The sequence below is a fragment of the Trachemys scripta genome, chromosome 2 (genome assembly GCF_013100865.1).
Source record: "Trachemys scripta elegans isolate TJP31775 chromosome 2, CAS_Tse_1.0, whole genome shotgun sequence".
NCBI classification, from domain to species: domain Eukaryota; kingdom Metazoa; phylum Chordata; order Testudines; family Emydidae; genus Trachemys; species Trachemys scripta.
This window is the reverse complement of record NC_048299.1, coordinates 67,458,410-67,480,222: the sequence shown is the minus strand read 5'-3', so window position 1 is coordinate 67,480,222 and position 21,813 is coordinate 67,458,410. Positions and strand designations below refer to the sequence as shown.

Below are 21,813 nucleotides of genomic sequence, written 5' to 3'. Positions count from 1 at the left end.
TTCTGCAATTTCACATTTGAATTTCTTCAGAACTCTTGGGTGAATACCATCTGGTCCTGGGGACTGGTTAATTTGTAATAAGGAAAAAGAAAGGATTGAAAAGAAAGGAAATATGTATAGAACCAAGATTAGTCATGAGGTGGGGAGGAAAACTTCAGTACAATGTGAAAAGCCAGGTCGGATGAAGAAAGATGAATTGGGATGTGGGGACTGTTTTCCATACTGAAAGGCCTTCCACAGCAAAAGCTGCAATGCCCACTTCACACATCCTAAGCAGAAGGAGGGGTGTGGGTGACTTCAGAGAGTTGACTGCACAAGACTCAAGGATCAGGTTTCAAATGTTGTCAGTGAGAACACCATGAAAAGCTTTAAAAACCAATCAGCAATATGCACTGAATGTCCTCAAAAGACAGACTGAGGAGCACCCAACCTATAATTAGCTTAGCTAATTAATAATGTTTGGATTATTTTTATGTCAAAATATCTAGCCCTTCCTCTCCAAATGATGCTTCAACCTGCACTGGTATATAACTTATCTATCGGTGATGTCACCTCAGTTATGGAACCTGAATAGAGAATTGAGTTGGTCTATAGCATTTCAGGCATATTTTAAATAATAGAACAGCCCTAAACTTCAGGGACCCAAACTTGCAGTCCTCACTCAGACAAAATTTCTACGGCCCCCAATTCTTCATTGGCTATTCTGTTTGAATAAAGACTTTCGGAGAACAACCATGGGGTGCAAGGAGTTGAGGTACATGGGGAAAAGGTCAAAATGAACTCTGCACTTTGTGAGTCTATGTCTACACTACGCACCTTTTAGTGACACAGCTGTGCCGCTACAGCCGTGCTGCTAAAAGGTGCGCAGTCTAGCCGCTCTTTGTCAGCAGGAGAGAGCTTTCCCGCTGACAAAAAATTTCCATCCCCAGTGAGCGGCGGTAGCTTTGTCAACAGGAGAGCTCTCCCACCAACAAAGCACTGTTCACATCGGCGCTTTTTGCCAGTGAAACTTTTGTTATTCTGGGATGTGTTTTTTTCACACCCCTGAATGACAAAAGTTTTACCGACGAAAATCCAGTGTAGACAAAGCCTAACTCTGGAGTTTAGGCAGGAGTAGCAGTTCTGGTTTCAGTCGGTCAAACTTTGTCCATCCCAAAAGAGAGAATCATAAAACAAGACCAAGCCAAAACTCTTTAGTCTTTAGTCAGAACTACTGCAGAACAGTCTAAATTTAAAATCCCTATGTCCCTGCAAGATGCAATAACCCTTATGTTAATTAGTATCCTTAAATTCCTTATAGAGGGCAACTCAATTTAGTGTGTATTATGCCTAGGACTAAGGCTGCATTTCTAAGACAGGGTGAGCCATCTCTGTTTTCTAACTACAGAATTGTAGCATACATAATGACAATTAATTAGGAAGAACAACAGCTGAGATACTTAATGGATTACCATGTAAAGTGCACAATAAATGACTGACCATATGATGCTCACTGTTAAAGCAGACTATACTAATGTGTACCAACAAAAGGACTTTATTTATTTGATTTTTTGTAAACATTTCAAATAATCTAAATGTAATAGGTAATGAATATCCATAGATTTACTGCATAAAGAAAAAACACAAACCATCTGCATTAGAAGGAAGTATTACCTTATAACTATTTTATTTGAGCTACACTGCACATTTTATTTATCAGATGTGAAACTAATGAACTGTTAAGAAATCTGAGGCCTAAATCATTCTGGGTTTTTTGTAAGGCTTCTGTTTTTCAGTTTTAACTGCCAAACGCCAATGAAACACGAAACAAACAAAAAGAGCAAGAAAGCAAAATCGATGTTCATCCAATAACCACCATGTAACCACCAATATATAAGGGCTTGTTTATACAGTGGGGTAATGCAGACTCTGGGCATGTGATTTCTAAACATATGTTGCTCATTAATTGGTCCATGCTGGAGCACACTAAATGTTCTATAGCGGAGTGGACTTTAACATAGCGCTGTTTGAAACAGGGAACATTACAAAGAGTTTACTCATTACAGTATATACAAAGAGAAAGCCCTGAAAAACCCCAGTTTTTGGACATATACATAAAACTCAAATTGTTAAAAATAACCCCCCAAAATGAAATTAATAAATCTCCCAAAACAGATGATCTAGGTTTCTATAACAAAATGCTCAGTGCTTAATATGGCTTGCTAGAAGTGATAATGTTTCAGTGGAGTGTATAACAGTGTTTATGTGGATCACCTTTTAATAGCGTCCAAAATGAAACAATGTCTACTTATGATAATGATACAGTATATTAATGGTAATTATGAAGCTGGCTAACCGCCCACCCCACTCAGTGGAAAGGGCATTAGAGGCAAAAGAAATATCATTTGAAGTAAACAGAGCAATGCTAAGCATATATGTACCATATAAATATTTTCAATTGACATGCAGAGTTGGTAGGTCTAAAGATGGATTCTAGTACTAATCCTTGCTGTAACTACAACAAAGAGCAAGTCAAGGTGTTCTAAGAAGCTGTGTAAAGAAGTCCTTTGAAAATAATGGAAAGAGCAGGAGGAGAACAAAGAAAATGGAAACATGTCCAGGTCAAAGAGCTTCAGGATACAGAGCAATATTGAGTGATGCAGAGAGTCAAAAGCTTTCTCAGATAAAGACAGACAATACAAGTTTGTGTAAAATGACTTTATTCCTGAAGTTACTTTGTGCGATTACGGAATTTAAAAAAGGCTGTGCCAGCCAAATGAAAGTGGAAAAACAAATCAGAGATGTATTGGCTGTTATTTAAGCATTTTTAAAAATTGTTTCTGTGGATAACTTTCTCACTAGTTTAATCTTACAGATCAGTCATGCCTGTCACAATAACCCCAAAAAAGACGGTTACTCACCGTTGTAACTGTTGTTCTTCGAGATGTGTTGCTCATATCCATTCCATTAGGTGTGCGCGCGCCGCGTGCACGATCGTCGGAAGATTTTTACCCTAGCAACACCGGCGGGTCGGCTGTGGAGCCCCCTAGAGTGGCGCCTTCATGGCGCTGAATATATACCCCAGCCGACCCGGCGCCCCCTCAGTTCCTTCTTGCCGGCTACTCCGACAGTGGGGACGGGGGGCGGGTTTGGAATGGATATGAGCAACACATCTCGAAGAACAACAGTTACAACGGTGAGTAACCGTCTTTTCTTCTTCGAGTGCTTGCTCATATCCATTCCATTAGGTGACTCCCAAGCCCAACTTAGGTGGTGGGGTCGGAGTGAGACATTGCTGTGTGCAAAACTGCTGATCCGAATGCAGCATCGTCCCTGGACTGCTGCACTAGTGCATAGTGAGCTGTAAACGTGTGGACTGATGACCAAACCGCCGCTCTACAAATGTCCTGGATCGGAACTTGCGCCAGGAAAGCAGTCGAGGAAGCTTGGGCCCTCGTGGAGTGAGCGGTGAGGTGCGGTGCTGAGACACCTGCCAGGTCATAGCAAGTCCGGATGCAAGACGTAATCCAGGAGGATAGGCGTTGTGAGGAGACCGGTGAGCCTTTCATTCGGTCGGCCACTGCAACGAAGAGTTGCGTCGTCTTTCTAAAGTGCTTTGTGCGGTCAATATAGAAGGCCAGGGCCCTGCGTACGTCCAGGGAATGCAAACGTTGATCCTGGCGAGTGGCATGTGGTTTGGGATAAAAGACCGGGAGAAATATGTCCTGGTTGATATGAAAAGGAGAAACCACCTTAGGGAGAAAGGCCGGATGTGGACGAAGCTGCACTTTATCCTTATGAAAAACTGTGTAAGGGGGCTCAGATGTAAGCGCCCTGAGTTCAGAAACGCGCCTTGCTGAGGTGATGGCTACGAGGAAGGCTGTCTTCCAGGATAGGTACAGAAGTGAACAGGTGGCCAGTGGCTCGAATGGAGGACCTGTGAGCTTGGAGAGAACCAGGTTGAGGTCCCACGTCGGGACTGGCTGACGTTGTTGAGGGTACGTCCGGTCTAAGCCCTTGAGGAATCTAACGACCATCGGGTTAGAGAATACCGAGGACGCGAGTTCCCCTGGGTGAAAGGCCGATATAGCGGCCAGGTGAACTCTAATTGAAGATATCGCCAACCCCTGTTGTTTTAGGGAGAGGAGATAGTCCAAAATGAGAGGAATGGGTGCCTGCAACGGGGATGTGGCTCGTTGTTCGCACCAACAGGAGAACCGTTTCCACTTGGCCAGGTACGTGGTCCGTGTTGAGGGCTTCCTACTGCTCAGCAGAATCTGTTGGACAGAGTGCGAGCACTGCTGCTCTGCCTGGGTGAACCATGGAGCAGCCACGCTGTGAGGTGGAGTGATTGCAGGTCGGGGTGACGCAACCGGCCGTGGTCCTGAGAGATGAGATCCGGACACAACGGAAGCGGGATCGGTGTCTGAACCGAGAGCTCCAACAGTGTGGTGTACCAATGTTGTCTCGGCCACGCAGGAGCGATCAGAATTACCTGTGCCTGGTCTCTGCGCAGTTTGAGCAGTACCTTGTGGACCAGAGGGAACGGAGGGAAGGCATAAAACAGGTGGTCTTTCCAGGGAAGTAGAAAGGCATCCGAGAGGGAGCCCGGAGCTCGACCTTGTAGGGAGCAGAACACGTGGCACTTCCTGTTGTCTCGAGATGCAAACAGGTCTATCTGGGGAAACCCCCACCTCTGGAAGATGGAGTGTATAATGTCCGGACGGATAGACCATTCGTGCGTTTGGAAGGACCTGCTGAGTCGGTCCGCTAGAGTGTTCTGGACTCCAGGGAGGAACGATGCCGTGAGATGGATTGAGTGGGCGATGCAGAAGTCCCACAGGCGAATGGCCTCTTGGCATAGAATTGACGAACGTGCTCCTCCTTGCTTGTTGATGTAGAACATGGCCGTGGTGTTGTCGATGAGAACTAACACACAGCGGCCACGTAGGAGATTGAGGAATGCCTGGCACGCCAGGCGTACCGCCATCAGTTCCCGAACATTGATGTGTAGGGCTAACTGGGATGCAGTCCACAGGCCCTGGGTATGGTGTTCGTTGAGATGGGCGCCCCAACCCAGAGATGACGCGTCTGTGACCAGGTGCAGAGAGGGTTGTGGGGCGTGAAATGGCATCCCCTCGCAGACCACATTGTGATCCAGCCACCAGGTGAGGGAGGCCAGGACCGAGTTCGGGACCGTGACCACCATGTTCAGGCTGTCCCGATGTGGACGGTATATTGATGACACCCAGGTTTGAAGCGGGCGAAGTCGAAGTCTGGCATGCCTGGTTACGTACGTGCAGGAAGCCATGTGACCCAGCAGGGTAAGGCACGACCTCACCGTGGTAGTTGGGAAGGCCTTGAGCCCTTGAATGAGGTTCGTGATGGTGCCAAAGCGGTTGTCTGGCAGGATGGCTTGTGCACGTCTGGAGTCTAGAACTGCGCCGATGAATTCTATTCTCTGGGTAGGTTCTAGAGTGGATTTGTCCTTGTTGAGTAGGATGCCCAACTCGTTGAATGTGTGCACTATTCTGTGGACGTGAGCTTGAACTTGCTCCTTGGTGCGACCGCGCACCAGCCAGTCGTCTAGGTACGGGAACACCTGTATCCCTTGCCGACGAAGGTACGCTGCCACGACAGCCATACATTTCGTGAACACCCTTGGGGCCGAGGATAGGCCGAAGGGAAGGACTGTAAATTGGTAGTGCACCGTGTTTACCACGAATCGCAGGAAGCGTCTGTGAGGTGGGTAAATTGAGATGTGAAAGTATGCGTCTTTCATGTCGAGGGCGGCGAACCAGTCTCCAGGATCGAGGGAAGGGATAATGGCCCCCAAAGAGACCATGCGGAACTTCAACTTTATTACGAATTTGTTGAGTCCGCGCAAGTCCAAGATGGGACGCAGACCTCCTTTGGACTTGGGGATCAGGAAGTAACGGGAATAAAATCCCCTGTCCTTTAACTCTATCGGAACCTCCTCTATGGCCCCCATGGCCAGGAGCGTAGAAACCTCCTGTATAAGAAGTTGCTCGTGAGAAGGGTCCCTGAAGAGGGACGGGGAAGGGGGGGAGGAGGGGGGGATGGAAGAAAACTGGATAGCGTATCCCCTCTCCACCGTGCGGAGGACCCAACGGTCCGAAGTTATAAGGGACCAAGCACGGTGGAAGTGGGAGAGGCGATCCCGAAAGGAGGGAGCTGGATCCTGGGGGATGACTGAGGCGCCGTCCTCGACCGCACCTTCAAAAGTTCTGTCTAGGACCTGAAGGTGGTCTTGGTGGCCCTTGGTTCTGACCGGGTTGAGGGCCAGCCCATCTTCTCCTACCACCTCGCCCTCGCCTTCTGGCAGGGTCCTGTCTCTGACGAGGTGGAGGGGGGTAAAAACGTTGAGGCTGGGGCCTAAATGGTCTGCGCTGGGGACCCGCAACATGCATCCCCAAGGAGCGCATGATTGTCCTGGAGTCTTTGAGGCTCTGCAATCGAGAGTCCGTCTTCTCCGAGAACAACCCCTGTCCTTCAAAGGGCAAATCCTGTAGGGTCTGCTGTAATTCAGGGGGCAAACCCGAAACTTGGAGCCAGGAGGTCCTGCGCATAGCGATACCTGCGGCCAGGGTTCTTGCGGCCGAGTCCGCTATGTCCAGGGAGGCCTGTAAGGAGGTCCGAGCCACCTTCTTACCCTCCTCAACCATGGCTCCAAACTCTTCCCTGGACTCTTGGGGAATCAACTCCTTAAACTTCCCCATAGAGTTCCAGGAGTTGAAATTGTAGCAGCTCAGTAGCGCCTGTTGATTCGCCGCTCTAAGTTGTAGCCCTCCGGCTGAGTAAACCTTACGGCCAAACAGATCAAGCCGCTTAGCCTCTTTTGATTTTGGCGCTGCAGCCTGCTGGCCGTGGCGCTCTCGTGCATTCACTGATTCCACCACCAGTGAACACGGTTGGGGGTGGGTGTACAAGTACCCATAGTCCTTAGATGGGACAAAGTATTTCCTTTCCACCCCTCTCGCTGTGGGTGGAATGGAGGCAGGAGTTTGCCATATCGTATCCGCATTCGTTTGGATCGTGCGGATCAAGGGTAACGCCACCCTCGATGGGGCATCCGATCCAAGGATATTCACGATCGGGTCGTGCACCTCCACTATCTCCTCCGCCTGCAGGTCCATATTACGGGCCATCCTACGCAGGAGATCCTGGTGAGCCCGAAGATCTATCGGAGGGGGACCCGTGCATGAAGTGCCTGCCACTGCCTCGTCCGGAGAGGAGGAGGAGGATGCCTCCGGTGGTACTGGATCCAAGGGGGGGTCCCGGTCCCCCTGCTCTTGGGTCGGAGCGTCACCTGCACTTGGGTCCATGGTGTCGGGTGGTGTAGACACAGAAGCCTCCACGCCTCCAGGCGGAGGCCGAGAGATGGTGGATTCTGGGGCCCTTCTGACCGAGTGACCCGAGCGAGAGGTCGATGGTAATGAAGCCCCTTGCTCCTGGTGGTACGCCCACGGGGTCCAAAACGACCAGTGAGATGGTCCATGAGAGTGGTCCTCTGCCCTCTCCTGCCAATGGCCCAAGTCTCGTTCCTCGGCCTGCCCCTGAGGGGGGTATGCCGATCTCGACAGGTCCTCCGAGGAGCGAGACACCGATCTTGACGGCCATGGCGGTGCCGCGAAAGATGAAACGATCCCCGTGGTCTGCGGTGCCGCACGGTGCCGGTCCGGAGATGATCTATCTCTGTGCGGTGCCGGCGATCGGTGCCGGGACCGCGACCGGTGCCGATGACCTCGTCGGTGCCGGGAGTCAGATCTGGACCTCGACGAGGACCTAGAGTATGCTCGGTGCCGGGAGCGGCCCCTCGACGTCGAGCGTCGACCGTAGCGGTGCCGAGAACTACGTCTCGACGTTGACCGGTGCCGACGATCATATCGGTGCCGAGACGTAGAGCGGTGCCGCGAAGAAGATCTTGGCCGCGAGTACGACCGGTGCCGAGGCGATATTCGGTGCCGGGACTGCGAGCGGCGTGGGGACCTGCTTCGGGACCTGGATCGGCGCCGAGGTTCCAGCCCTTGTGATGGAGGGCGCATCAAGGCAGGTTTCCCTCTTGACTGTACCGGGCGAGTCAACGGTGCAGTCGGTGCCGGTGGTTGAGGCGGTGCGGGCTCCGTGAGAGCTATTAAGTCTCTCGCCGCCGCGAAGGTCTCTGGAGTCGACGGGAGACACTGTATCACCGCCGGCCTCGGTGGAGACGCTATTTGCACCGGACTCGACGGCCTCGGCGCCGGAGTCGACGGTGCTGGAGGCGCTTGCTTCCGTTGCTCCACCGGCGGACGCGGCTCTACCCCCGGCACTGGGGGAGCCGGCGTCTTTGGCACGGATGTCCCCGTCTTATGGGCTTTTTTATGCCCTGGGGATAATGACCGGCGCCGAGGCACTTGCTGCGCTTGCGGTGCCGACGAGGTCCGGTGCCGGGGAGGCTTGTCTGACGCCACTCGCGTGGTCATCATAGCCGGTGCCGCCGGGGCACTGCGCACCGAGGTGCTAGGTGCCGGAGTCTGGCCCGTAGAAGGAGTGTCCGGGCTGAGTGCCGCCTCCATTAGGAGTTGCCTGAGCCGAAAGTCCCGCTCCTTCTTGGTTCTTGGTTTGAAGGCCTTACAGATCTTGCATTTATCTGTTTGGTGGGACTCTCCCAGGCACTTCAAACAGGAGTCGTGCGGGTCGCTCGTGGGCATAGGCTTACCGCAGGAGGCGCACTGCTTGAAGCCGGGAGCGTTGGGCATGAGCCCGGGCCCGCGGCCGGGGGAGAAAGGGGGAGACGACCCCCTTAACCCCCTGAACTACAATAACAACTATAACAACTTTTTAACTATAAACACTAGAACTACAACTATAACTATAACTTCGAATGACTAAGTAAGCTAGGGAGAGTGGAGGACAGCTATGCCGCGCTCCACAGTTCCAACGACCGTCAGGGGCGATAAGAAGGAACTGAGGGGGCGCCGGGTCGGCTGGGGTATATATTCAGCGCCATGAAGGCGCCACTCTAGGGGGCTCCACAGCCGACCCGCCGGTGTTGCTAGGGTAAAAATCTTCCAACGATCGTGCACGCGGCGCGCGCACACCTAATGGAATGGATATGAGCAAGCACTCGAAGAAGAATGTAGCCTACCAATCTTCCCTTTTTGTATATTGCCAAAATGCCCTTTGATAAGCTAAAGAAACCTATCTATTCTGACAGAAATGTAGTCAAACATCACACATCAACATGCTCTTTACAATATATTTAATTTTTTTTAAACAATGTACCATTTTTACGCAGTATGACTGAATTAACTGGCCTATAAAACTCCTGGACTACCAATAAACATAACACAGTTTCTTTCCCAAAGGGAAAGTTGGTGGGTGCCAGCCAATCTTTGAGGTACTGTACAAAGAATTTCCTTCAAGAAACTAGGCACCCTCAACTTATATTTACTTAGAGCACTTTGTGTCTGCTTGGGAAGAAGGGAAGACAGTGATTGTGGTAGGAGTATCTAAGTTTGGGAGTGGGGAAATGGCAAGAGTTCATTTCGTACATGTGCCATGAGTTCTGGATGAGATTATTATAATCAAGTATCAATAAACCACAGCTGTTGATTAATCACAGTTAATTCACCCTATTAACTCAAAAAAATTAATCACGATTAATTGCAGTTTTAATTGCACTGTTAAACAACAGAATTCCAATTGAAATGTATTAAATATTTTTGGATTTTTTCTACATTTTCAAATATATTGATTTCTATTATAACACAGAATACAAAGTATCAGAGGGGTAGCCGTGTTAGTCTGAATCTGTAAAAAGTAACAGAGGGTCCTGTGGCACCTTTAAGACTAACAGGATTATTGGGAGCATAAGCTTTCGTGGGTAAGAACCTCACTTCTTCAGATGCAAGTCATCTGAAGAAGTGAGGTTCTTACCCACGAAAGCTTATGCTCCCAATAATCCTGTTAGTCTTAAAGGTGCCACAGGACCCTCTGTTACTTTTTACAGATTCAGACTAACACGGCTACCCCTCTGATACTTTGTATTCTGTGTTATAATAGAAATCAATATATTTGAAAATGTAGAAAAAATCCAAAAATATTTAATACATTTCAATTGGAATTCTGTTGTTTAACAGTGCAATTAAAACTGCAATTAATCGTGATTAATTTTTTNAATCATTTTTACAGTGCAAATATTTGTAATAAAAGTAATAACATAAAGTGAGCACTGTACACTTTGAATTCTGTAAAAAGTAACAGAGGGTCCTGTGGCACCTTTAAGACTAACAGGATTATTGGGAGCATAAGCTTTCGTGGGTAAGAACCTCACTTCTTCAGATGACTTGCATCTGAAGAAGTGAGGTTCTTACCCACGAAAGCTTATGCTCCCAATAATCCTGTTAGTCTTAAAGGTGCCACAGGACCCTCTGTTACTTTTTACAGAATTCAAAGTGTACAGTGCTCACTTTATGTTATTACTTTTATTACAAATATTTGCACTGTAAAAATGATTAACAAAATAAACAGTATTTTTCATTTAATCTCATACATGTTCTGTAGTGCAATCTCTTTATCGTGAAAGCGCAACTTAAAAATGTAGATTTTTTTTGTTACATAGCTGCACTTAAAAACAAAACAAAGTAAAACTTTAGAGCCTACAAGTCCACTCAGTCCTACTTCTTGTTCAGCCAGTCGCTAAGAGAAACAAGTTTGTTTACATTTACAAGAGATAATGCTGCCTGCTTATTATTTATGTCACCTGAAAGTGAGAACAGACGTTTGCATGACACTTTTGTAGCCGACGTTGCAAGATATTTACATGCCAGATATGTTAACATTCATATGCCCCTTCGCTTTGGCCACCATTCCAGAGGACATGCTTCCATGCTGATGACGCTTGTTAAACAAATAATGTGTTAATTAAATTTGTAACTGAACTCCTTGGGGGAGAATTGTATGTCTCCTGCTCTGTGTTTTACCCGCATTCTGCCATATATTTCATGTTATAGCAGTCTCGGATGTTTGTTTTAAGAACACTTTCACTGCAGATTTGACAAAACGCAAGGAAGGTACCAAAGTCAGATTTCTAAAGATAGCTACAGCACTCGACCCAAGATTTAAGAATCTGAAGTGCCTTCCTAAATCTGAGAGGGACTAGTTGTGAAGCATGCTTTCAGAAGTCTTAAAAGAGCAACACTCTGATGAGGAAACTACAGAACCCAAACCACCAAAAAAGAAAATCAACCATCTGCTGGTGACACCTGACTTAGATGATGAAAATGAACATGCATTGGTCTGCGCTGCTTTGGATCGTTATTGAGCAGAACCCATCATCAGCATGGAGGCAAGTCCTTTGGAATGGTAGCTGAAGCATGAAAGGACATATGAAACTTTAGCGCATCTGGCATGTAAATATCTTGCAACGCTGGCTACAACAGTGCCATGCGAACGCCTGTTCTCACTTTCAGGTGACATTGTAAACAAGAAGCAGGCAACATTATATCCTGTTTGTGTGAGCAATTGGCTGAACAAGAAGTAGGACTCAGTGGACTTGTAGGCTTTAAAGTTTTACATTTTTTTATTTTTGAATGCAGTTATTTTTTGTACATAATTCTACATTTCTAAGTTCAACTTTCATGATAAAGAGATTGCACTACAATCCTTGTATTAAGTGAATTGAAAAATACTATTTCTTTTATTTTTACTGTGCCAATATATATAATAAAAAATAAATAAAAGTGAGCACTGTACACCTTGTATTCTGTGTTGTAATTGAAATAAATATATTTGTAAATGTGGAAAACATCCAAAAATATTTATATAAATAGTATTCTATTACTGTTTAACAGTGTGATTAATCACGCGATTAATTGTGATTAATATTTTTAATCAAATGATTAAGCGCTTGACAGCCCTAAAATAAATAAGAAATAAATAAAAGGAAGCTTTTGACTCAATTTGGCATACTGAAAATATAGTGGGAAGGAATGATAATTATGAGACTCAGAAGAATTAGCAGGTACATACTTGGATTCCCAGAAAACCACAGTGATTCACAATGCCATTTTATATCAAACGTGACCTTTGCATGCACTGATAATAATTAATATATGTCCTCTTCCTCTCCTCTGTCTTGTCACTTTCTTTCTATGTGTATCACAGTCTCTGGTGCTGTTTGGTGTTCTCTGTGATTCTGTCCCTTTGATGGGCACTGAAGTTACTCCAATGGGGAGAAGGAAGAACTGCATCTGGACTTAACTTCCGCTGAAGTCACTGCTGTGTATAGCCATGTAGTTTTAGTGTCATGTGAGGGTGCAAACACTGAAATGGATGTTGCAAAGGGTTTGAGAGGGAGGGGAAATGCAGATTATAGTTTTCAGTCTTAACAGACAGCTGTTCTGGCAGCCATGGATATCAGGATTAAGAATCGTATTGCTGATTCTCACAATTTTTGTCATGACTCTTCTGATATTTGGCTACTTTTTAATGGGTCACATAAATTTCTGGTTTCTGCCTTCAGTCAAGTTTCACTCTTTCCCCAACTGGCTTCTGTCTTCATTTATTGGTAATGGGACTGAAGTCACAGGCTGCCTTCAGCAAGATAACCACCATGGCCCTTCCACTTTTATAGGTGAAAGTGAGCCTTCCCCCGGCAAAGACTGGGGATCGTTAATCTTCATATGAAGGCCAAGCAAGGATCAGAATAACAGAGAATAAGACTGTAAGGGCAGAAGGGTTTTTAGGAAACAGGACAAGAAACTATGAGGAATCGTGGGGAATGTGGGGAGCAGAAGGTAGCTGAAAGGAGTTACAAGGGAATGTGGCATGGCTTAGAGTGACAATGGGATGGGCAGGAGATTCTGGGCTAAATATTGCGGGGAGGAGGAGCAAGAGGAGATAGGGTGTAACAAGGAGGCTGAGGGCGGGAGGGGGGTAAGGGAGAACATGTAGAGACAGCGCCAGTGGGGCAGTGGCCTATTCTCACAAGTTAAGTCGGGGGGCTAGAGTGACAGACATCACACTCAGAGTTATAGAAGAGGGTAAGTAGAGGCCTCTCTGAATAGTGAATAAGGATGCATGCATTGTGTGTGTGTGTGTATTTCAGTTAATTTTGAATCTGAAATGCTAGAACACAAATTGGGGCGGGTGAGTAGCTTCACCCCAAAAGATTAACATATCAGAAGGCACGTGAAAAGCAATATTATTAGTTTTTGGAAAAATCTCATGATTTAAGACAAAATGATTTTTTGGGGTCTCTCATGATTTCTGAATGTTAGGTAATAGTAGGCATTGGCAATACACTTGGTAATACTGAAGAATGCCAGTTTTATGCTTGCTTTTGCCCTCAGATAAATGGCATCTTGAAAAATTAGCTACTATACTGCAGATAAGAAACATTTGTCCTTAAAAGCCAATCATGTATAAAATAAATATGAAAAGAGAAGTAAAAGCTCTGGACAAAAGGAACTCAAGTCTCGTATATCAGACTAAATTTATGAAAAGAGCATAAGGCTTGTATCACAGGAGAGGGATTCTATAGTAGATAATGATATTTTGTGCATACAGATTAGCATTACGTGACCATCATGTACGAAACATGAAAGAGATATTCAATATTGCTATTAAGACAAGATGCTATAGACACCGTATGTGATATTTACAAAGGAACAAGACTTTCCTAGCATTCTAAATTGATTTAACGCAGCTAAACTTTCAAATCCCGAGAACAATTTTTCAGTCAATCAATAGACATGTGAGATTTACAAGGAGAAATAGACTTTTCGGTTATTCTAGTTTTGATTTTGAAATGAGTTAGCATCATGAAAGCTTTCAAGTCCTGTGTACCATCTTTCAGTCAGTTGAGATTAAAGTGCTCAGAAAGATTAATGGTAGAGTTGGGATTAAGGATTTTATATATCACTCAAATTCAAAAATAAAGGTAGCAGAAGTACTAGGATAATGATAGATATATCTACATTGTAATAGCTATGAATAAATGGAATTGACACCACAGCAGATTGAATACAGTCAAATATCTGAGTAGACATTATTAATAAAGATTATTCTTGATGAAAATGCAAACACTGTGTAGTGACAATTCCTGGAGGTAGTTTTCTTGAAAATATTGTTGTTTCCACAAACAGCTAGGTGGGAGAACATGACATGGCCTACTGATTTGTAAAGACTTTCTGTTCTGGAGGGATGGAAAGTGTGATAATGAAATGAACCCCCTTTATCTGACAACTTAAAAGTGTATGAAATGTTGTGGTATTAATTTGTCACCAAGGGTGAACTTCAGAAGGTTCCCATTTCTTAATGGTGTGCATGCTTAGAAAATTTACCAATTTTTCTAAAATGGAACAAAGTTACAAATAGGATTAGAATGGGTTAGCATTCTCCCAGGCTGACTAAAAGGAACAATAGTCGTAGGTATATATGCCTCTACTTTCCAATACTGTAGAGGAAGTAGAGCCAGACATCTTTAGGAGACAGAGCTTTCTGGAAACCTTTAAGCATGAAAGGAAGATATTTAGCAAGAAACAGGAATCTCAAAGGTATTGCTAAAAGCGTTTGAAGAGGTCATTAAGACCTAGAAGAAATGCAGGAATATTTCCCTGGCATGACATCTAGATACTTTTATTAATTTTTGTGAGCGGCCATTCAGAATAGGCCACCAATCCTTCTATTCAACCATCCACTGCAGCACAAGGAAGATATTTCATCTTTGGGTGGAAGTGAATCCTTGCCTTGCAGAATTTATGCTGTGTTTGTGAATCAAGATCAAAATCTCATCAGCATCTGGCTTTTGCAGAAGGAGAGATCATATGAATGTGCTCTGCTTCACTTGGTCTGTTCCACACACAGTTATCACAGTTTGGCACCAAGATGATGCTTTAAAAAACAAAAAAACAAAACACAACCGAAAAAAAAAGGATTCTGTGGGCTGCTTGGTTTCTTGCTGAATCAGCCACTGGTTGCTAAACCAATTTTCAAAGTGCCGTACAAACTTACACACAGCAGAAACTAACAAAATTTTTAATTGATTCAAGCCTCCCAGAAAAACAAAGCTAATTTGTCAGTTCTCAGATGAGCTGTTGCATAAATCTTGGTATCTGATGATACAGATGAACTGTGAACAACCATAAATAAGTGATAGGCTGGGCTGGTCCTGTTTCACTTCTGATCAAGCTGTTTTAGAAAGTTTTCCTTGAAGGAAAAAATCTCCTCTACATGAGCACTCTGCAGCTAAGCAGGGCACAATGTCATCCACTTAAAAGGAAAGAGGGATTGAACGGGTGAGTGACTTTTTGCTTAGAAAATTTTAATTTGAGTCCAATTTAAATGAATGAGGCAAAGTTAAAAGGTTGAAAAGAACTGAGTTCGGGGGGGGGTGGAGGGAAGGAGAGATGGATATCACAAAGAGCAAATCAAACAGCATTTAGTGATATGCCACAGACATTTCTTTTTTTTTTGCTATTTATGGAAAATAAGTTATTGATATTGATTTATGATTAATGTGCTATTAGGTCATGCCTACCTTTCAGAAGGACACTGACAGGAATAGACAAGCAGAATAATTCAGGACTGGATAGGCAGGATGGAAAATATTGACCTGGGGAGAAGGATTGGTTTGTGTGGAGTGAAGAAAATCTGGTGGACTGGGGCAATACTGTTTAGATATATGATCTTTTGGAATATAGCTGGGCCACATAGGGGGATTGGCCCTGAATCTTGAAGTTCTACAGAAAATACTATTGTTCCCGAAAGCATACTTTTTGATTCAGTTTAAATGAGCCTTCTGGCTTTACCAACCCCCAAACTCAAGTTATTAAAAGTACAAAAGATGGGGATGAAGCATCAGGGGGACTTTAAGAGCAGCAGACACAAAAGAGCTGAGAAGATTTTAAAAATAAATGAGAGACATAAGGATAATAGTTCCAAAGTCTTTAGAAATTGCTGTGGATGATGATAAAGAAGGAGATGGTTTAAACGGAGGGAGGATTTGGAAAGGGAAAATTAAAAAAAAAAAGCAAACACTGAATGGCTACAGGATTAAGTTCTTTTACGTGATGAGGAAAAAGTCAGGAAAAAATGGAAAAGGAGGAAGGAATTTGAAAGTACAGAAAAGAGGCAGGAAAACTGTTTGACTACATGGAAGAATAAATTTAAAATATTATTACTGGGCTCAAAAATATATAGGCCAAATTCCTCCTGGTTTTGGCTTGCACAGCGGCATGTCCCCCTTCTGGCTCCTAGGCAGAGGTGTGGCCAGGTGGCTCTGCGTGCTATCCAATCCACCGGTGTTGGCCCTGCAGCTCCTAATGGCCGTGGTTCCTGGCCAATGGGAGCTGGGGAGCAAGCGCTCAGGGTGTGGGCAGCGTGCGGAGTTCCCTGGCTGCCCCTGAGCCTAGGAGCCGAAGTGGGCACATGCCACCGCTTCCGGGAGCTGCATAGAGCCAGAGCAGGCAGGGAGCCTGCCTTAGCCCTGCTGCGGAGCCGACCAGACTTTTAGCAGTCCGATCAGCGGTGCTGACCAGAGCCTCCGGGTCCCTTTTCAACCGGGTATTCTGGTAGAAAACCAGACGCTTGGCAACCCTAATTACAAGTTCACCAGCAAGGTATTTTTCATAATTTTAAAAATATTTTCCCCTGCTTCTCAACACACATACTCTCTCTCTCACACATTAATGGATTCCATGACATCTGCAAACAGAAAAATAGTTTGACTTCCATTGACTTCAGTGGGCTTTAGATTAGGCCTTGTAACAATAACTTTTTCTTGTAATATGGGCCTTTGGAACCTCAACCCAAGTCATGTGATTGCATCTGAGGCAAAGTTTCAGTTTCTTGCCAGTGCTTCTGTGGTCAAATTTGGAGATTATCAAATTTGACAGTGTTCCTTTAAATGTTTCCTTAATGGTAAGAGAGGATAAAAGCAGCCCTATAAGTCTCATGTATGAATGTATGAATTCTACAATAGTAACAAATGAGTGTCAGGCTGTTTCAATTCTGCATCTATGCGCAAGTCATCTACTCAGTAATGCTAACTGCAAGCATTCAAAAAAACCCACGTGAATTAAGGCCCCGTCCACCCCAAATCTTGATATGGCTTCCAAATCATGAGATTTTTTTTCCAGAAAAACTAATAAGTTTTAGGTTCTTTTTATTTGCCTTCTAGTTTTAAGCCTTTCTTAAACTTTTCTTCACAACCATGAGGACTCAAAATGAATAAAAATAAAATAAAGCTGAGATTCTCACATTCACATGACTCCAGAAGCTAGAGCTTTAAGAACAGCATCAAATATCACAAGACTTAAGATAAAACTGAGAGAGATGGCAATTCTGCTCACTTACATACACAGAACTGTACCATAAAGCTTTCTACAAGATATTCTGCCTCATCGACAGATTTTTTTTAGGCTATACAAATCAAGGTTAGGAGGACAGATTTGAACAGCAGACTGACTGCAGCAGTTATCTTGTGACAAGTAGTCACCTTCCCACACTCCGTTTCTCAAGGGACTTCCCAAAGGATTTTATACATGAGTCAGTTTCTGAGACGAGGAAGAATATGCACACTGAAAACATGAACAATGTAAGATTCCTCAGAGCACGTTTGAAGATAGAGAATATCTACAACAATGGATGAAAGCAGTTAGAATAAAAGTCACAGAGTGCAAAAAGGAGGTTTAGTAAAATACTGATACTGGTCCTCTGCACATACACCCCAATTTTTTTTTTATGGATAACAACTGACCTTGTCATAATTGCTGGCCCTGTAATAGTACAATACAGTATCATCAGTTCTATCACCCTTTATCACAATACACATTTTTATTATTTATATGCACAAATGTCTTATAATGACAACCGGAAGGAAGAATAAAGGAGCACAAAAGAGTAGTTAGAAAGCAGGATAAGAACTTCCCTATTTCATTAATAAGCAACACAAAATTGCATTACTCATTTTACAAAATAATACAGTCACCAAAATATAATTGAGTGTGGCCTGAAAAAGTCTTTATCTCAGGGCAAGAGAGCAAATTGGACCTTTCCCTTCTATTTAAAAAGGACTCATTTAATGTGTTTCCTCAAAACTGAAGTGCAGTTTCAACAGAAAGAAGAACCAGATCTTCCTCTCTCATATCTAGCTCTTTAGATAGTCGTACCAAAAAAAGGTATTGTGGTTTAGAGTCTCTTATGGCTTCACATTTCGAGAGAGCTTAACCCCTACACTTAACACCTGCATGTGAATATTCCCCCCCCCTTTTTTTTCCCTAGGGGACTGACATTAACTACTCTTAAAATGGCTGTAATTTTCCAATTTATGTGCCTAAAGATAGGCACTTTAATCCATATTTAGGAACCTAAATTAGGGATTCTGTGGTGCATGTCTTGTTCTGTGGGCTGAAGAGACCCTGGCATAATTTAGACAGCCCTGGGAGTAAGGGGGAGGCTGTCTAAGGCCTGGTCTACATGCAAAACTTATAGCAGCATAGCTATGTAGGTCAGGGGTGTGAAAAACCACACTCCCTAGAAACATAGTTAAGCTGACAAAACCCTCAGTGTAGATGCAATTATGCGGACGGAACCGTGCATATGCTGCATCTACATCGGGGGCTCTGCTTCGATAGCTATGCCAGCATAAGCTCTGTAGTGTAGGCATAGCCTAAGCTCCAGCAGTCTTCTCGGGCTTCCTTATTGGCCACAGCGCTGCTTGGAATCTCTGCAGTGCTGTGATTCCACAGCCACCCTCAGCCCCACTCCTGCCAGGACTCTATACAGGGATAAGTGAGGGGGCCCTGATGAGGCAGCCTTACAGCTATGTTCTACAGTTCCTATGCCTGGAGAATCCTCCCCTGGCAGAGTATGGGGCATTTAATCCTCTTTGCCCTGCTCTGGCTCTTTTATGCAGTGTAAAGGGGCCAGAGTGGGCCTGAAGGTCTCAGCCCTGATTTTCAGATGGCCTGAGCACCCAAAGCTTCAACAGACTTAAATAGGAGGGGCTATGGATTCTCATCATTTTTGAAAGCCAGGCCTCTTCTTTAGGTGCCTAAATATGAATTGGAAAGTTTTGGCTAAAACATTGGTCAGTGGGATAGATGAACCTCAACTATAACATTCTTGTCAGTGACCTCACTGTTTAGATACTCTGGGATACTATAGAACTAGGGGTGATACACTTTTGTTTCTTCTGTAGGCTAAGCACACTGCACACCTCAGGATCTTCTCATATCTCTCCAATCTCCCTGTGTGCCACCCTCCCATCCCCCTCTATTTCAGGGACTCCCTGCAATCCTCTCTTCTGCTGTGTGCCTCCTCTTCCCCCTTGACCTCCCTACCATGGCCCCCCATTCTCTTCCTCCATGCCAGGGCTTTTTTTGGCACCCACTCCAACTGCATACCGGGGGTTGTGTGTGCCCCATGCCAGGCCTTTGTATGCTGCCCATACTAGGCCCCCCCATTCCCTCTGCATGCCACGGGCTATGTATGCACTCCATAACTCCCCTTTAACCCCCCCACCAGGGTCCCCCATTTTCCCCCTGCCGGGGTTCTGTGTTCCTCCCCATTCTCCCCCATGCCCTTTCCCCCCCCACCATTCTTATTCTCCTTCTTTCTGTTTCAGGCGAGGTCTACACTACAAAGTTTTGCTGACATATGCACCAGAATATGCCAGAATTCCCCCCGTAAATGAAGCTTATCCGGGCAAAAAAGTTCTTTTGCCTGTGTAGTTTATGTCATTGGGGAGATGGTTGAATGATACCAGTAAAAGCACTCCTTTTGCCTGTATGAGATGTGTTTCCACCATGAGCGCCTTTCCCAGTACAACTATACCAGCAATGCATTTGCAATGTAGATTAGCTCTTACAGTGTTAACATTTTAAACTATAGTGGGAGGGTGGACTGAGGAAAAATGAAGGGTAGTGTTAGGCTGGAATATGTTAATAGTTAACTGATTCTTTGATCTAAAGTCAATTACAGAGGTGGCTGAAGCTGCTAGCTCTCTTGTTGCAGAATGATTATCAAAAAGGAGTACTATGGACATATATCATTTAATTATTCATTGGGTACTGCTATTTTACTTTTAAAATTATTCTACTAACCTTAGGTGGTTTAAAAGGATAGTCTGGTGAAAAGGTAATGTCAAGGAAGAAAACTCCCCCTTCGTACACAGAACCTGGAGGCCCCAGTATAGTTGACCTCCATTCATAAATGTTGTCTCCTTTGGGTCCAGCACTAAAACAGAAAGCAAAAATATGGCATAATGAGTAACCACATAAAACTGAGCATATAGTACATCAGTTATATTTATGATAACATTATCTGGCAATCACATCAGAAGCAAAAATGATATATTGCATTCATGGAGCTATTCCCCAATAATACATTTGTCTGATGCCATCTTCTTTTTCACCTAAAGTGGTAATCAGACACATAAATGTAGTATAATCACTGTATTAATAAATTATTCAAATAATTATAGAAAGATTAGCTTCCTGACTGCAACTAAAATATTCTTAGCGGAGGGAGGTGAGGCAGTATTTACAATACAAGGAGACAGAGACTACTTGTCTGTAAACCATTCAGTATTCAACTACCTCGTTATCCACCTCATCACAAGGTGGCATTGCAGCAACACACATTATTATACAGGACAGACTGCATTAAAATCTTGGCACCATACAAATGACCTTCTGGCTTCACGCTCTAAGTCACTATTCTAAATCACTCCAATGACTAATACAGAAGGCTGTTTTACTCTACAATTATTACAATGTACTGAAAAGCTTATCAAAAGAAAGAGATACTAGCAGGTTAAATTGTAGGATTATGTTAACATAAATTCCTCATTTAAACTAGCAAAGTACTAACATATATTTACAATGTACAGAATATAGCTCTATATGTGGAAATAGAAAAACACCCTCCTGTATTCAATCAACATCTAGGCACACTGAAAACTAATATATTTTTTGCAACACAGCTTCCATATAAATCAAAGTAGCCTCTTTTCAAATAACACAAGCTCAGCCTCAGAACCATACATTTTATTCAGCGTGGACTTTCACGTGCAGGATTTTAGTTGCAGTGAGCACAACCCTAACGTTTATTTTTTTCTGTGGATGTGTTAGTTACTTGATTTCAGTAAATATCAATAATATATTCAGATCTAATTCATTGCTAAGCTAGGTTCTAATACAAGTAATATTTTGTGTTTGAAAAACCTACAGAACACCTCTAGTTAGTGACCTGTCTATATACAATAACAACAACAACAACATCAACCATTATTTCTAATTAGGATCAGTTATGATGGTGACTTCTGTGATGTGGGCATCTACCATATTTTACAGGAAAGAGGGGTTAGTGGATTTTTCAAAATAAGTGTCACAGTATTTTCTTGTTATGACTGCAATAAAGAATTCCAGAGCATGCAGGGTTTGTGAAATAGCTGTATGTCTAGAACAGATGAAAGCTCTTGGCTATGCTCCCTACCTCACAATGTACCCACGGCGTACAATTATTACACAACATCATGTCATGTTCACTTCTCAACTATTCATTTTGTTCACTGAAAGTTAATAAACCCTCTTCCACCTGAAATTCCTTCCGCTCCCTTCATTAAAATGTCTGATTGCGTGATTCCCCACATACAACCGGGTGACTTACTACTGTGCAGTGTACCAGTTCATTAGTAATGATATCTACATTAATTTTCTATATCTGCTAATGCATCTTGCATTTCTAAACTCCACACTTTCTTAACAAAAATGTGTTGCAGACACTATAATATTATGGAACCATCATTTTATAATATCAACCATA

General features: G+C 44.1%; 1 protein-coding gene across 1 annotated transcript in view; it reads right to left on the bottom strand.

Annotated features, from left to right (window-relative positions):
* Positions 1-21,813, bottom strand: part of LOC117872386 (ubiquitin-conjugating enzyme E2 E2) — a gene marked incomplete in the record, with an annotated part of 313,901 nt that overhangs the window by 43,557 nt on the left and 248,531 nt on the right. Inside the window, 1 exon segment of the mRNA XM_034760774.1 lies at positions 20,091-20,223. Coding sequence (XP_034616665.1) covers positions 20,091-20,223 — 133 coding nt within the window.